The sequence below is a fragment of the Dipodomys spectabilis genome, unplaced genomic scaffold (assembly GCF_019054845.1).
Source record: "Dipodomys spectabilis isolate Male_0828 unplaced genomic scaffold, ASM1905484v1 ptg000266l, whole genome shotgun sequence".
In the NCBI taxonomy this organism is placed as follows: Eukaryota; Metazoa; Chordata; class Mammalia; order Rodentia; family Heteromyidae; genus Dipodomys; species Dipodomys spectabilis.
Window position 1 is genome coordinate 1401730 of NW_024870943.1, and position 12679 is coordinate 1414408.

Consider the following 12679-nt stretch of genomic DNA (forward strand, 5'->3'; position numbering starts at 1 on the left):
AGTGAACTTTCTCTTTCAATTTCATTGAAGAATTGGAGGAGTGTTGGTGTGAGTTCTGCTTTGAAGGCCTTGTAGAATTCCACTGTAAAACCATCTGGTCCTGGACTTTTCTTCGATGGGAGGACTCTTATTGCTGTTTCTATTTCAATACTTGATATGGCCCTGTTAAGATGGTTTAACTCATCTTGGTTTAGTTTCTGCAGGACATTTTCTTTTGTGCAGTGAGTCCCTGCTGTTCTCTCATTCCCTCCCAGCCCCTCCCTCCCGTCTCTACCCACAGCTGAGCAGTTCACTTTCATCAATGTCCAGTGAGCTCCATGGATGCACTTTTTTCCATCCTTTTTCCCTCCTTGGACCCTCCCAAACATAACATGAGAACAGGCTGTTTATCACATAAAGAACACAGAAAAATCAAAAGCTAAAACCAAAATATATATATGTATTTTGTTTCCACATCTTGGGATTTGTTTCCATATGTGTAATATTTTATATGAATATGAAGAGACGCTTAGGCATTGGGCCTTTGTGATTCTCTCCTAAGACTATTCTCCTTTGGTCTCACTGTGTGTGAGTCTCTGGAATCCTGTGGCATTTGTCATATCCCAGTGCATTTTAGATCTAACTTCCTTATATCAGAGAATGTGCACTGTTAATCTCCAATCTTGACTTACCTCACTTCACATGATTTGTTCTAGTTCCATCCATTTCCCTGCAAGTGACATTATCTTATTCTTTCTAATGGCTGTGTAAAGTTCCATTGGCCACATTGTGGGTCCACTCATCTACTGTGGGGCATCTGGGCTGTTTCCATATCTTGGCTATTGTGAGTACTGTGGCAGTGAACATGGGTGTGCAGGTGTCCTTGTCATGACGTTCAGCGTAGATGCCCAGGAATGGGTGGGAGGGAATGTCTGTGTTTAGTATTTGGAGGAACCTGCAGACTGCTGTGCTGAGTGGCTCTACTAGTTCACATTGCCACCAGCTGCACAGTAGGGCTCCTTTTCTCCACATCCCTGCCAGCATTTGTTCGAATTCACAATGCTGGCCAATCTAACTGGATTAAGATGGAATCTCAGGGTTGTTGTGATTTGTACTTCCTTCAAGCCCAGGAATGATGAGCATATCCTCCTGTGTTTCTTTGCCATTCTTCTCTCTTCTGAGAAGTCTCTCAGTAGCTCCCCTGCCCATTTAGTGACTCAGCCCACTATATTTTAGTGTAAATGTAAAAGCGGGAGAGTCTGCATCGCTGGCATGTTTGTGGATCCGGTCACAGAAAGCCCCACTTGGGACAGTGTGAACTAAGGTCTTTGGTTTTGGCACACGCTGCTGGGGACGTGGCCTGGCTCTGGGGAGAGCAGCCTGCCTAGTCTCCACACCTCTGCACCACTTCTGCCTGGATTTTGTCCTCAATAACTGAGAGAGGCTGCCAGACCCCCTTTCGCTCCACACATCCTGCCTCTCCCTGGTTCCAGGTTGACAGCTCCAGAAAGCAGTGGGGCTTGAGATCACCAGGACAGACCTGGTGCCTGCTTTCTAGAAGCTGATAAAGGACTGCGAGGCCAAGGTGAGGGCCGCGGACTCCCACAAGGTGAAAGGTGGGTGCCCGTGACCCATGCTTGAGGAGGGGGGGCTCAGGGTGGAGGTGTAGCTGGCACCATCTCATCCCCCGCCCTGGCCTGCAGCGTTCTTCGAGAACCTCTCTGCAGATTGTCGTGAGAAAGTCATCATGACCCAGATCTTGCTGTGCATCAAGGTAACCGGATTGGAGGAGGGAGTCAGCTGGGCATTAAAGAGGGCCCAGAACAGGCTGTGGAAATGCCCCAGGCACCTGGGTCATAGTCTTCAGCCAAGGAGATGGAGACAGGACCCCTGCAGCCCGCCCCCAACCCCCCTGCCAATCATGTGCAGAGGAGGCTGAGGCAGGTCCCCCTGGGCCTCCCTCCCCTCTCCCTCCCAGGAACTGGTGTCAGATGCCAACCAGCACATGAAGTCTGCCCTGGCCTCTGTCATCATCGGCCTTTCTCCCCTTCTGGGCAAAGACAACACCATTGATCACCTCCTGCCACTCTTCCTGGCCCAGCTGAGGGACAGGTGAGTATTCCCTCCCCGAGTCCCCCACCCAGGTGATCGATTGCCATTGCGGAGTCCAGCAGGTATCCCCAGGGCCAGTTTGGGGCTGGGGCAGTGACCTTGGGGAGATGGCAGGTCTGTAGGGTGTTGCTGTGGGGTGGCACACCCCTCCCCCCATTCAGGGCCGCCTTGGGCCAGGCATCACTGGATCCCCATCCTCTGCAGTCCCTTGAGGTGCGGCTGAACATCATCTCCAACCTGGACTATGTGAAGGAGATTTTCGCCATCCGGCAGCTGTCCCAGTCGCTTCTGCCAGCCATCGTGGAGCTAGCCCAGGACGCCAAGTGGCGGGTGCGTTTGGCCATCATTGAGTACATGTCCCTGGTGGCTAGGCAGCTGGTGCGTGATCCAGGGCATGCCGGGTAGGGCAGGGAGGGGAGAGGAGGCTGGCTATCCTCCTTCACCCTCTGAGCCCTCACCACCTCTCTCCTCTGGCAGGGAGTGGAATTCTTTGATGAGAAACTCAACTCATTGTGCATAGCATGGCTGGTGGACCATGGTGAGTCCTGCCATAAGGAGCTGGCAGCCAGTGGGCGGGGCACGCCACTGTTCTGTCTGTGTAGCCCCCTGCTGTTGGAACCTTGAGGGATGCTGGTGCTGAGCCCTGACCCACTCTAACACTCCCCCATGGCCTTCTGCCACGGACCGGGTTCTGTCGGGACGACGGAGGATACCTAGGGGAGGAACCTGGAATAGGATGGGGAGATGGCAAACAGACAACTCACACACATTAGGAGTGGATGCTGAGTGCTGAGTGCTGAGTGCGATTTAATGCAGAGGATAACAAACTTTTATAACAGAAGTCTTCATAAGAAAGGGGCAAAAGGTTACACAATCTTGCTGCAAGGCTTCGTTCTTGGATGGTCACCAGCTGGTCGCCTGAAAGGGCAAAAGTTTACACAATCTTGCTGCAGGGCTTCATTCTTAGGTGGTCACCAGCTGGTCGCCTGAAAGGCACTTGTTTCCGGCTTATCTCTAAGAAATATAATGAGTTTCGACGTTTGTCACCAACTAACCATTACCTTATTTCTATAGAGGCCTTAATTATCCCATAAGATTTTTCCTGTTCCTTCTTTAATAGTAAGGTCACGGAGGCCTAGATCTAGCAAGTCTCAGTAAATGAGAGTACCAGGAAGTTCTTCCTCCTAAGTAGTTATCTCAGCAATTGCCATACATTCCTTCTGTTCTAGCCGCGCCTACAGCTTCTTGTAAATTTCTTACAATTCCTTCTGCTGGAGTGACTTTGTGAAACCCCCAATACTTTTATATTTGCTTATAACTTGTCTACTAGCCTTCATAAGAGGGGTTGCAGGGTAGCACTTAACTCTGGTGAGTTAGTCATATTTTTGAGACATTCATCAGATATTGGAGTCGTCAACACTCTTAAGAAAGAGCTTTGAATAAGGGAACGTTGACAATGAGTAAGCACAATGAGCAGCAGAAACAGTAAAAGATTAATAGGCACTCTTATACAGTGAGGAAAAGAAAGGCAGAAACACATCTTTCCCAGGGGCTTGCCAGCCTTTTTCCAGGAGTAGGCCTCTTAGAAGCCCTATTCTCCAAGGTAGACTTCGGTGAAGTCCCAAAACTTGGAGATAGGTTTCTGTAAAGCCCCATTCTCTGAGGTAGACTTCAGTGAAGTCCCAAAACTCAGAGATAGGTCTCTGAAGCCCCTATCTTGGTCTGATAGATGGTTTCCCATGCTAAGCAGACTCCACTGGAGTCGGCGTGGCAGCCTTCCTGTCCCCCTTGCAGTCTATGCCATCTGTAAGGCAGCCACCAGCAACCTCAAGAAGCTGGTGGAGAAGTTCAGGAAGGAGTGGGCCCATGCCACCATCATCCCCAAAGTGCTGGCCATGTCCGGAGACCCCAACTACCTGCATCGCATGACCACCCTCTTCTGCATAAACGTGAGTGTGGCTCACTCCCCAACTGCACCCAGGAGCCAGATTGCCAGGGGAGAGGCACACACAGCCCCGTCGTGACACCAAATTTGGGAGTGGAGAGGCCGGGGGCCAGGGCCAGCTCTACACATCCAGAGCTGGGTGGACTCCAGGCCTCCGCCACCCTTGGACTGGGTGTGGGTGACCCGGTGTGAGACACACCGTTGGCTGCGTGTTCAGAGTTGAGCTCATTGTAAATCGTAGTTGCGGGGAGGTGGTGTCAATTGTGTGTGCCTTTTGGATGCCGGTGAGGGTTCTTGCCGCCTCGACACCCGGGCCCAGCTGTCAGGCACTGACTGTACTGATTGTGTGCCCATGCTTGGCCAGGTTCTGTCAGAGGTGTGCAGGCAGGACATCACCACCAAGCACATGTTGCCCACCGTTGTTCGAATGGCAGGGGACCCCTTCGCCAAAGTCCGCTTCAATGTGGCCAAGTCCCTGCAGAAGATCAGGCCCATCCTCCACAACAGGTGACCTGGGACTCGCTGTTGTTATGCTCCTCTCCAGCTACACTGTTCCTTCCTTTGTAGTGATAGAGAGGGTTGACCTCACTTGGCAAGCATTCTGCCACTTGAGCCATGCGCCCAGTGCTTTTTACCTTGGTTATATTTCACAGAGTGCATGTGTAGGCCCAGGCTGCCTGGTCTGTGCATGCTGCTCACACTGCTAGGAATAGGGGTGCCACCACACCCAGCTATTGCTAGGGCTTCCTCAGTGGCTGGGATTCCAGATGTGCACCACTGTGTTCAGCTGCCACTGCTCCCTGCTGCTTCCTGCCAGTGTCGGCTTCACTGTAGACTGAAGAGTCAGCAGTGGAGGTGGCGAGCCGAATGGGGAGGAGGTGTGAAGGGAAGGGAGGTGAGGGGTGGCTCAGCATGGCTAGCAGTCTGGAGATGCAAGGGGGTGGCCAGGCCTGAACTGAGTTCCCAGCTGTGGGCCCCATCAACTTCAGGCTGCAGCCCTTTCACCTCTGCTTCCAGCACCCTGCAGAGCGAGGTCAAGCCAGTCCTGGAGAATCTGACCCAGGACCAGGACTTTGCCCTGGAGGCCTTGACTGGTGCGGGCTGTGGGTGGGCGGGCAGTGGCAGGTGGGAGGGGTGGTGGTGCCCAGGCAGGGGCCCGGGAGGGCCAGAGTGTGGCAGTGCCCATGCAGGGTCTGGGGGCCAGATAGGCAGGTGGATGCGGAAAGGGTGGTGGGGCCTGGGCAGGAGCGCAAGAGGGCCAGGCTGGGCTTCTGAGCCGGCCCTTTCCTGTTCCTCCAATTCTGTCTCTTGCCTGATGCTGGAAGAAGAGCCAGTGCTTGGGCCTCCAGTGCCTTCCTCCGGCCCACCCTCCGCTCAGCCCTCACTGATCTCCTCCCTCAAGGAGCCAGTGTGTCGCTGACAGCCCTCCCTGTGCATGGCCTGAACCCAGACCTGGCCCTATGCAGGTTCCCTGAGGTCCCTGGGGAGATGGCACCTTGCCCCCTCCCAAAGGCTGAGGGACACGCGATGGGATGGACAGCAGCCAGGAGGAAGGTGCCACTCTGCCCTGTAGGGAGAGACGCGAGTATCCGGGTCACTGCCTCTTGCTGCTGAGATGGGGACCCCATCCCCACCTCCCTCCCACTTCCCTCCCCTTCCCTCCCCCCACCCCCTTCCCTGGTGGTTTATTTGTGTCAACTGTACTTTTTATATTTTATTTCCTTTCCCCCTCTTTTCACAAAGAAATAAAGGTATAGAAACAGTTGACCCTCAGGTCTTAGTGAGGGTTGGGGGGAGTGTCCTGGGGCCTTGGTCTCTGCCCTTTTCTGTGAGGACAATTAGTCCTAAGTGCTCACACTGAGTGTCCTGACAGCTAGGCATGCTGCCTGCTGTGGCAGAGCTGGCCAAGGACCCGGGCTGCCTGCGGAGGCCCTACTGTTCACATCCTCCTATTATTCACATCCTCCTACTGCTCAAGTCCTCTTACTGTTCACTGAGCCACACCCCTGCCCTGGGAAAATCATCCATGTATTTTGATGAGCACATAGCATTGTCCCAAAGCCTGGGTTTCCCACTGGGTACGGCAAGCATTCCCAAGGCCCCTGTGGTCGAGGACATCAGTGTGAGTCTCCTTTACGGCTTTATATCTTTTTTGTTTTTGGTTACTCATGTGTATTAAACTCTGGTCCTGGCTGCTGGACCTCAGCTCATCAGCTGAGAGGGAGCACTCTACCACCTGAGCCACAGCCTCACTTCTGGTTTTCCGGCACCTGGCTAGGTTTGTGTCTTTTAAAGTCTGGATTCTACTTGAGAAAAACATATTTATGTTTCTTGTCTGGCTTGTTTTCCTTCCCAAGATGTATGATGAAATACAGGTTCATCCATTTTCCTGCAGGTGCCAGGCTTTGTTCTTCATGGAAAGTTGTTTATTTTAGCAGAACAGACAAATATATGAGATAGAAAGGAGTAGATGGCAATAGATAGCATATGAAAAATTTGGAGCTATTTGGTGGTGGGGAATTGATATACAACATAAAGCAGACAGTATTTTCTGGATCTGTATACACCTGCCTGAACTATAAAGCTGTGACCCAGCTCTACCCTGTGCCTCTCAGCCAGGAGGGAGAGCTGGCCTGGCCCAGTTATAAACCAGCACTGCATAGAGATGACATTTCACCAGCCAAGACTGAAAACTGAAAGTTCAGGGTGGAAAACCATGCCAAGCAAATGGGAACTGACCTGAAAGGGAGCCCCAGTTGCTTGTCCCATGAGAGCAGGGGAGATATCAAACCCAAGTTAGGCTGATGAGATAAAGACTGTCACCCTCTGCTGACAGACAGTGAGCCAGTGCACAGATGCCTACTGCTGCCCCGGTTTCATGAGCTAGTACTACTGGAGGCCATAGACCCTTAAGTCCAGGCCAAGTTAGAATGTTGGCTTAAGACCCCTCTCATCAAGTGATAGGCTGTCGAGCCCAAAGTCAGCCATAAGACTTAAGGATCAAATGAAGGAACAAGTTTACAAATTCAAGAATCAAAACCATAGCACAACTTTCCGGAACCTCTGGGATGCAGCAAAAGCTTCTCAGGAATTTACAGCTATTTGGGCCTGGCATGAAAACAGTTGTCTCAAATGCAATCAATGATGAAGCACAATATGAAAGCAAATCCAGAACAGTGGATAGAAATACAATCATAAGGTCTGGGAAGGTGACTCAGTGGTAGAGCACTTGCCTTGCATGCTTGAGGCCCTAGGTTCAATTCCTCAGCACCACATAAGCAGGAAAAAAAAGCCAGAAGTGGAGCTGTGTATCATCTGGAAGACTACTATCCTTGAGCTAAAGAGCTGAGGTACAGTGCCCAGGCCCAGAGTTCAAGTCTTAGAACTGGAAAAAAAGAGAAGGGACACTTTGGGTAAGAAACTTTGAGGACACATGGCTTACACACCGCTGAAGTTGTTTACAGACAGTCATCTCAAGTTGGGTCTCAGTGTCTCCTGCCGGCCTACTGGGATCCAGGAGAGGTAAGTGACTGCACCACTCCCCTGCCCCCTGGAGAAGCACCCACATGAAAGTGAAAAGTGTCTTGATAATTGTCACATGGGGGAAAAGAAAATGTTTACTGAGAACTTGGTCTGCCACCCCAGGTGAAGGGAAAATCACCGCTCCCGCGGGAGATGACCTTGGCTGCCGACCTCCTGGACAACTATCTAAGGAGCCCTCTGCAGCTCTGAAGTGCCCATGCGCATCTCAGAAATGACCCGCCCTGCCACGCACATCCTGAGAGAAGAGGCGAGCACTTGTGTTCACTGCCACTGGAGAGGTGCGGCCTGCAGGAGAGACCCCAGGTTCCACACTCTGGGTAAGGAATCACCTTAGGAGCAGGGATTCTGGATTGAAACCGGATGCATGACAAAGAAACAGGGAAGGATAGGAATGGGCTAGGACAGTGAAAAGAACTGGGGTTCTAGGCCCCCCCACCCCCAAGCCCTGTGGGTTCCTCACTTCCTCTTCCTCACAGAGTCTGTCCTGGTTTATGACAAGTGAGGAGGAATCCTGATTGTCCAGGGGCTGGGGAAGATGTGTTCACATCAGTGACTCTAGAATGGCATTTGAACCTAAAATTGCCCCTCTCGTTCTCTGTCATCCACCTCCTCCTTCAACCGCACCATCCCCACTGCAGACCTGGTTCATCTTCCTGGTATTTCTTCTGTGAAATGTGGGCTCCGTGTTGAGGAAACGGTGACACCTGGGACCCACTCCCCCAGCCAGTGTATTGAGGTATAAGTGCATGTGACCCCAGGAATGTGTCACGCATGTTTCAAGTTTCTTTCTTTAGTCAGTCAGAGAGCTTGAACTTGGGGCTTGCCCATGTTCCTTGAGCCCTTTTTGCTCATGGCTAGGCCTCTACCACTTTGAGCACAGGTCTACTTCTGGCTTGCTGGTGCTTAACTGGAGAGAAGAGTCTCACAGACTTTACTTCTCTGGTCTGGCTTTGAATTGGGCATCCAAGGTCTCAGCCCTTGAGTAGCTAGGATTACAGGCTTGAGCCACTAGGGCCTTGCTTGTTTAGAATCTTAGATCTGATTCTACAGAGGAGAAATGTAGCTGCCTTCATCTCAGAACCTAATTCACCTTCCCTTAATGCCATTCTCCAGGTTCACCCATTTCCCTGAACATGCCGTCTTCCTCTTCCCAATGGATGAATAGAATTGGATTTTTCCTAATACATGAGAGACAGTAGGACAGTATTTCCAGTGGTGTGAATGCAGGATGGAGAATGTTGAGTTCCCTTGGCACCATGAAGGCCTCAGTTTCCCAAGCCAGAGCCTCTAAATGAGACTCAAGGAACAGAGAGGATGGGAGATGCCCATGTGTCTATGGGGGTGATCCTCTTAGGCCAGACTGTGGTTGGGTTTGTGGGTAATTTGTCTCTTCTCTCCCATTATCTATTCCTTTCCTGCATGGGGAACAGGATGAGAGCCACAGACTTGATTCTTAGGCACTTAATTGTGGCCAACTTCCTAAGTCTTCTGTGTAGGAGTGTTTCCCAAACCATGGTGGCTTTGTGCTGGAGAATTTTCTTAAATGATGTGGGGTGCAAAATTGTCTTCTATCTTCACTGAGTGGGCAGGGTGGTGTCGATTGTTAGAACTTGCTCCCTGAGCATCTTCCTTGCTGTCAGCATCAGTCAGGGAGACTCCAGGTGGGCAGGGCTGAAGGGGAGAGCCCACAAGCACAGTGTCTCCACAGTGTACCTCAGCTGGGGGGGATCTTCCTCCTTGTGAGAATTGTTTGTCTCATGTACATGATCGGACCCAAAGCACATGACAATATGACGAGCTTAAAAGCCTATGGATACTGTTCTTCCATGTGTAATGATCCAGTTGCTGACATGCTGCACGTGGCCATACTCTCGGTGCCTGATGTTCTGTGTCTGGGGCTCATGCTCTGGGCCAGCACCTCCATGCTCTTCATCCTGTACAGACACAAGCAGAGAATGCGACACATCCAGAGGACCAGTGTCTCCACCAGAGCCCCTCTGGAGTCCAGAGCCACCATAAGCATCCTCCTCCTGGTGAGTGCCTTTGTCTCCTTTTATACCATGTCCTGCATCTGTCAGATTTGCTTATCTGTAATTTACAGCCCCAGCCCTGTGCTGCACCATATAGCGGAATTTGCTATGGGCTGTTTCCCAGCCCTCAGCCCTTTCCTGCTCATGAGCGGACACTCCATTCCCTGCAGCTTCCTCTTCACCTGCACAAAGAAGAAGAAAGTGGTCCTCCCCTGAGGACCACCAAGCTCGCATCTCTGCTTAACTTTGCTTGGCCATTCAACAATCTCCACACGTAGATAAAAGTCATCTGCTGAGAGATAGAGGTGTGAGCACATGTCCACACCTGTGCATTTGTGTGCTATATATCTCTGTGTGTGTTCATCTGTCTCTGTTTTGCTGGCCCACAGAATTATATGAATGTGGAAATATGAGATTTTGAATAATGCTTATTAGGTCATGTCAAGCTCCTCCCGAGAATCTGCCCCATTAATTGGTAGTCATGTCAAATTCAAGATATACTGGTTAAACTCGCTTAACAGGTTTTCCTAATTACATTTTGAGTCTTTTGATTTTTTTTCTTTCTTTCATAATAGTTCCCTATGCAATGAAGCAAATAATTCTTAAAGCCCTTTCTGTTCTGGAGAAGAAAATAGTTGGAAAGAAAATATCAGCTGGCAATTGTTTCTAACATATTTATAAGATGATTTCTATGTTGCTTTGTATGTCCTTCCTCCATGGTATAACCCATGTTTCACTGTATTTGATGTTGGTATAATTTGTGGAGGGGGAGGGAAAAAACAAATCTTTTAACTAGGGATACAGGTGGACCCATTGCAACAATGAGATGTACAGTTGTTATGTGGAAAAATGAACTTTACAACTTTGGTGTGGGGGAGAATCGGGTTGGGGGAGGGCGGGAGTATGGGAAGGGATGGGAAGGGGAAACAAAGAGGAGGCAACAATGCTTGATAGGAAACATACTCGTTATCTTGCCCATATAATTGTAACTCCTCTGTAGGGTATTCTCACAATAAAAAAAAAAATAAAGAAAAGAAAATAGCAGCTGGGTGCGGTGGTTGATGTTTGTATTCTGAGTTCATGAGGAGGCGAGATCTAAGGATCACATTTCAAAGCCAGTCTAGGCAGAAAACTCTCTGAGACTCTCATCTCCAATAAACCACTAAACAAACAAACAAACATGGAGGTGGTGCTGTGGCTGAAGTGGTAGAGCATTAGCTTTGAGCAAAATCTTCCCAGGGACAGAATGGAGGCCCAGATTTTAAGCCCCAGGCCTGGCACAAAGAAGGAAAGTGAGAATGAGGGACACAGACACACAGACAGAGACAGACAGAGAAGAGAGAGGGCAAGCCAGCAAAGAAGGAAGGAAGGAAGGAAGGAAGGAAGGAAGGAAGGAAGGAAGGAAGGAAGGAAGGAAGGAAGGAAGGAAGGAATGAAGCAAGCAAGCAAGCAAGGAAGCAAGGAAGGAGGAAGGAAGCAAGGAAGGAGGAAGGAGGGAAGGAGGGAGGAAGGAAGGAAGGAAGAAAGGAAGGAAGGAAGAAAAAAAGGGAGTCCTGCTGGTGTACCACTGACCACAAATATTAAGGCTCCTTCCTGACAGTTACTCCCTTCGTCTTGTCCATGCTTATTTCTTACACATAATTTATTTTCACAACTCTTTCTTTTCCTTGGCAGTCTATGTTACATATCTCTAGACTCTTTGCTAATTCAACAAGGACATCAAGTGTACTTTTGAAAAGCACCTTTTAAATATAAAGTTGTTTTTAAAACACGAAGTCTCCTTGAGAAAGTCCCTTGCTTGGCTATTGTGACATTTCCTGCAGTGCTCCTCATGTCTCTTGTTATGAGGTCACTTTACCACAGCCTCTTGGGTGCAGGTCAGGGTTGCTGTGCTGAATATGAGGAGGGGCCTCCTGTCCAGGGCTCTCCACCTCCACCCTTCTGTTCTCAGGAATGAATTGCAGGGTGACAGCAAGCCAGAAGTAGCACTGATTTCCCGGGGACAGTCAACAACCCTGAGCACAAAGCTCAGGGATAGGACCCAGGCCCTGAGTTCAAGTCCTGGGACCGGCACAGAAAAGGGAAGCAAGCAGATGGCAGGCCTGCCTCCAGGAGCCATCCAGGGACTATGCCGGGTGCTGTGTGGACTCTGGGCTCTGAGCCAGGTGCCTCCTCCTGATCCTGAAGTTCCTACAGCCACCCCACCACAGAAAGGCTTGAACCACAGGTCCCGTCCCTGCACTCCCTCCCCCCACACTCGCTTTAGCTAGATTCCCTCCATGCCCCATGCCCTTAATCCAGCCCAAAGTCATTCCACCCAGCACATGCATGCTCTGGGCTCCATGGGGAGCTGTCTGGTGTCATCATTAACCTCACACACACCTGGTCCTCTCCTGACCCCTGGTGTTCCCGTCCCCATAGGTCCTCCCCGTCTGTGTCACCTTGGAGAGTGTGGATGTGGACTTAGCCTCCTGACCTAGGGGTAGCGCGCGTCCTCCACCAGCTCCCTGCCTTGTGAGGGGACACAGGCATTCCCTGCCCCCAACCCACCCCCTCTCAGCACCCGATCCCCAGCAGCACCCCACCCTCCACCCACCTCACACTCTGTCTTGAGCATGATCCAAATCCAAGACAACCCAAGCCCTGCACTACCCCTCCCCCACAGCGCTCCGCAAGCGCCACACGCTTTTCCTCTTTTATTTTTTGGTTGACCTTGGGGCTTGAACTCTGGGCCTAGGTGCTGTCCCTCAGCTATTCAGCTCAAGGTTAGGCTCTGCACCCCATGCACCCCTGCAGTACACTGGATGCACAGACACCCATCGTCATGCTGACATGCAGCCCTGTCTGGACTCATTACTTCTGGAGAGTTCCCACATTTAGGAGGTTTTTCTCTGCTGCGGACCGGCTCTGTCGGGATGACGGAGGACACCTAGTGGAGGTAACTGGAATAGGTGGGGAGATGGCAAACAGACAACTCACACACAAGAGGCTTTGTTGGGACGACGGAGGACACCTAGTGGAGGTAACTGGAATAGGTGGGGAGATGGCAAACAGACAACTCACACACAAG

At 50.9% G+C, this 12679-nt stretch overlaps 1 protein-coding gene across 1 annotated transcript; it reads left to right on the plus strand.

Annotated features, from left to right (window-relative positions):
* The first annotated feature begins 867 nt into the window (after positions 1–867).
* On the plus strand, positions 868–12084 carry LOC122125535 (serine/threonine-protein phosphatase 2A 65 kDa regulatory subunit A alpha isoform-like). Its single transcript, XM_042700065.1, has 11 exons — positions 868–897; positions 1538–1595; positions 1683–1753; positions 1958–2094; positions 2298–2469; positions 2569–2629; positions 3886–4040; positions 4401–4543; positions 5054–5130; positions 9422–9612; positions 12031–12084. The coding sequence occupies exons 1-11, from the start codon at positions 868–870 to the stop codon at positions 12082–12084; spliced, it is 1149 nt and encodes a 382-aa protein (XP_042555999.1).
* Positions 12085–12679: the final 595 nt, after the last annotated feature.

What these genes read in the sequence shown, in the direction of transcription:
- LOC122125535 (XM_042700065.1), top strand. Translation starts at nt 868, where the DNA reads ATGACGTTCAGCGTAGATGCCCAGGAATGG. An exon ending in CCACCCTCTTCTGCATAAAC is followed by an intron (nt 4,041 to 4,400) that starts GTGAGTGTGGCT and finishes ATGCTTGGCCAG; the next exon opens with GTTCTGTCAGAGGTGTGCAG. An exon ending in TGCCCTGGAGGCCTTGACTG is followed by an intron (nt 5,131 to 9,421) that starts GTGCGGGCTGTG and finishes GTAATGATCCAG; the next exon opens with TTGCTGACATGCTGCACGTG.